Source organism: Gavialis gangeticus, unplaced genomic scaffold (assembly GCF_001723915.1).
Source record: "Gavialis gangeticus isolate Ggan-Ray unplaced genomic scaffold, GavGan_comp1, whole genome shotgun sequence".
In the NCBI taxonomy this organism is placed as follows: Eukaryota; Metazoa; Chordata; order Crocodylia; family Gavialidae; genus Gavialis; species Gavialis gangeticus.
This window is the reverse complement of record NW_017729031.1, coordinates 114548129-114550203: the sequence shown is the minus strand read 5'-3', so window position 1 is coordinate 114550203 and position 2075 is coordinate 114548129. Positions and strand designations below refer to the sequence as shown.

General features: G+C 42.6%; 1 protein-coding gene across 4 annotated transcripts in view; it reads right to left on the bottom strand.

The window, feature by feature from the left end:
- KANSL1 (KAT8 regulatory NSL complex subunit 1) overlaps window positions 1–2075 on the bottom strand; it is a 217117-nt gene that overhangs the window by 29900 nt on the left and 185142 nt on the right. For all 4 annotated transcript variants that reach the window (XM_019523616.1, XM_019523617.1, XM_019523620.1 and 1 more), the window contains one exon: window positions 289–454. In XM_019523616.1, the coding sequence (XP_019379161.1) occupies window positions 289–454 (166 nt within the window). The remainder of the gene's footprint in view (window positions 1–288; window positions 455–2075) is intronic.

Below are 2075 nucleotides of genomic sequence, written 5' to 3'. Positions count from 1 at the left end.
GGGGGGGGGGGGGGGGGGGACAACAAAAAAAACAAGCACTACCCAACTGCACGTTCTACTCAAATGCACATATTCAGTACTTTGCACTACCCACGATAATCAGCTGAACACCCTGTAAAACAGCAGCATGGCAGAATGGACAGGCCTCCAGGAGCCTCGGGTATTGTCCTATTCAAGGTGCCCTGGCTCTGACTCATCTGAGGGGCTGATTTCAACTCTTTCCTCCAAGGTATTTCTCTGCCCGCTCCTTACAGTTGTTTATTGTGAATTTCATTAAATGATACTTACCATCTGGGAATGACAGAACAGGGTGAATACAGGAGTCCAGCTGGGAGAGGCGTTCCAGCAAAGGGGCATCATACTGGATTTCCGGAGACATGGAGCTTCGGGTGCCGCAGAGGGCGCACAAGGGATTCACGTCACAGCTACATCGTGCCATGCTGTTACGAAGGACCTAGGAAATGAAAAGACACTTACGTTCATCTCAAAAGCGATCAGTGTCCACGGCTGCTCCTCCCACATGCAGACTTTGGGCAAAATCACTAAAAGTCTGGGACACTGCACCCTTCATTCCTCATGCAATACTGACTAGCTCTGTATAGCGTAGAGAAATGCTGCTTTACCCCCACCACACTCAAAAGCTGAAAACTGTATTCAACTTCAGTGCACACACCACCACCACCTAGAGCTCACTTTTAGCAATAAAACAATCTGCCAACACGGAATGAAATGTTACACCATATCAGTATTAAAAACTTCATTTAACACCAAATCAAGTGAAGCTACCTCTATTTGATTAACTACAGAAAACACACTGTTATCTTAGCCTAGAGAGGTCAGTGACAGCAACTGTTGCATCAGCTGCAGGGGCCGTCTTAACAGAAAGAAGGTTGGTCGTTTTTTTTAAATTATGCTTGGTCAATTGAATTAGGATTTTCACTTCATGAATTTATAGATTTTAAAGTAAGAAAGAATCTTTATGATCATCTAGACTTCCTGTATAAACACAGGCCGCAGAACCTCTCACCTATTAAGTCCTGCATCAAGTCCATAACTTCTCCTTAAGTAACATTATGCTTTGGAAAGACATCTAAGCTTCACTTAAAGATTTCAAATAATGGAAAACCACCACCATCCCCAAGTTGTCTCAATAGATAGTTACCCTCTCAGTATAAACTGGGCCCCTCATTTCCAGTCTGAAAGTGTCTAGCTTTAGCTTCCAGCCACTGGATCTCATTACATGCTCTAGATTAAGGAGCCAGCTAGCAGCAGAAATCTTTTCAAATAAGGTACTTACAGACTGTGATCAAGACAGTACTTATTAAAGAGAAGGGCAGCTGACTGAGGTTAGGTCTTTCACTACAAAAACATGCTTTCCAGTCTTAGGATCATTCAGCCGGCTTTTTCTTTTTGTTAACATCCTTGTAGGTGCAGGGACACCAGAAATACACACCAATATTCTAGCAGTGGTCTGACCAATTCTGCACACAGAGGTAACACCAGCTATCACCAGATATCCATTTTATATAACCAAGATTACATTGGCCCTCTTTTATTGATAACCAGTTCAGTGTGAACTTCCAGTACGATTGTTATCAACTCTCACTTATGAGCAAGCCCCTTTCAGCTTCCATGACATTTTCAGGGTACCACCTGTATCCTGAATGGCATGTCCTTTCATTGGGTTGCATTAAACTATAATTCAAATGAGTGCACCCTCCTAAATAGTCCAATTCACTGTCTATAACTGATCTTCCTTTACAGCCATTTACAACCCCACCAATTTGACTCATCAGCAAGTTTTACTAGCAATGATATCCTTCCAGATAATCACTAAAGATTTTGAAAGTCATTGGCCAAAAATAGATCCCTGCAGAGCCCCACTGGAAATACCCTCAGTGTATGATGATTCCTTGTTCAGTTCTATTAAGCTAACTCAAGCAGGCAAAATTTCAGCATCATTTTTGTTCATCAAGACAGAAGTCCTCAAGCTCTTCCTTTTAATTCTAGTACCTGGAGACTGCCACTCCCCAAAGCTTCCTGGGCTTATGACCCTAGGGTAATGCAAATTGTTT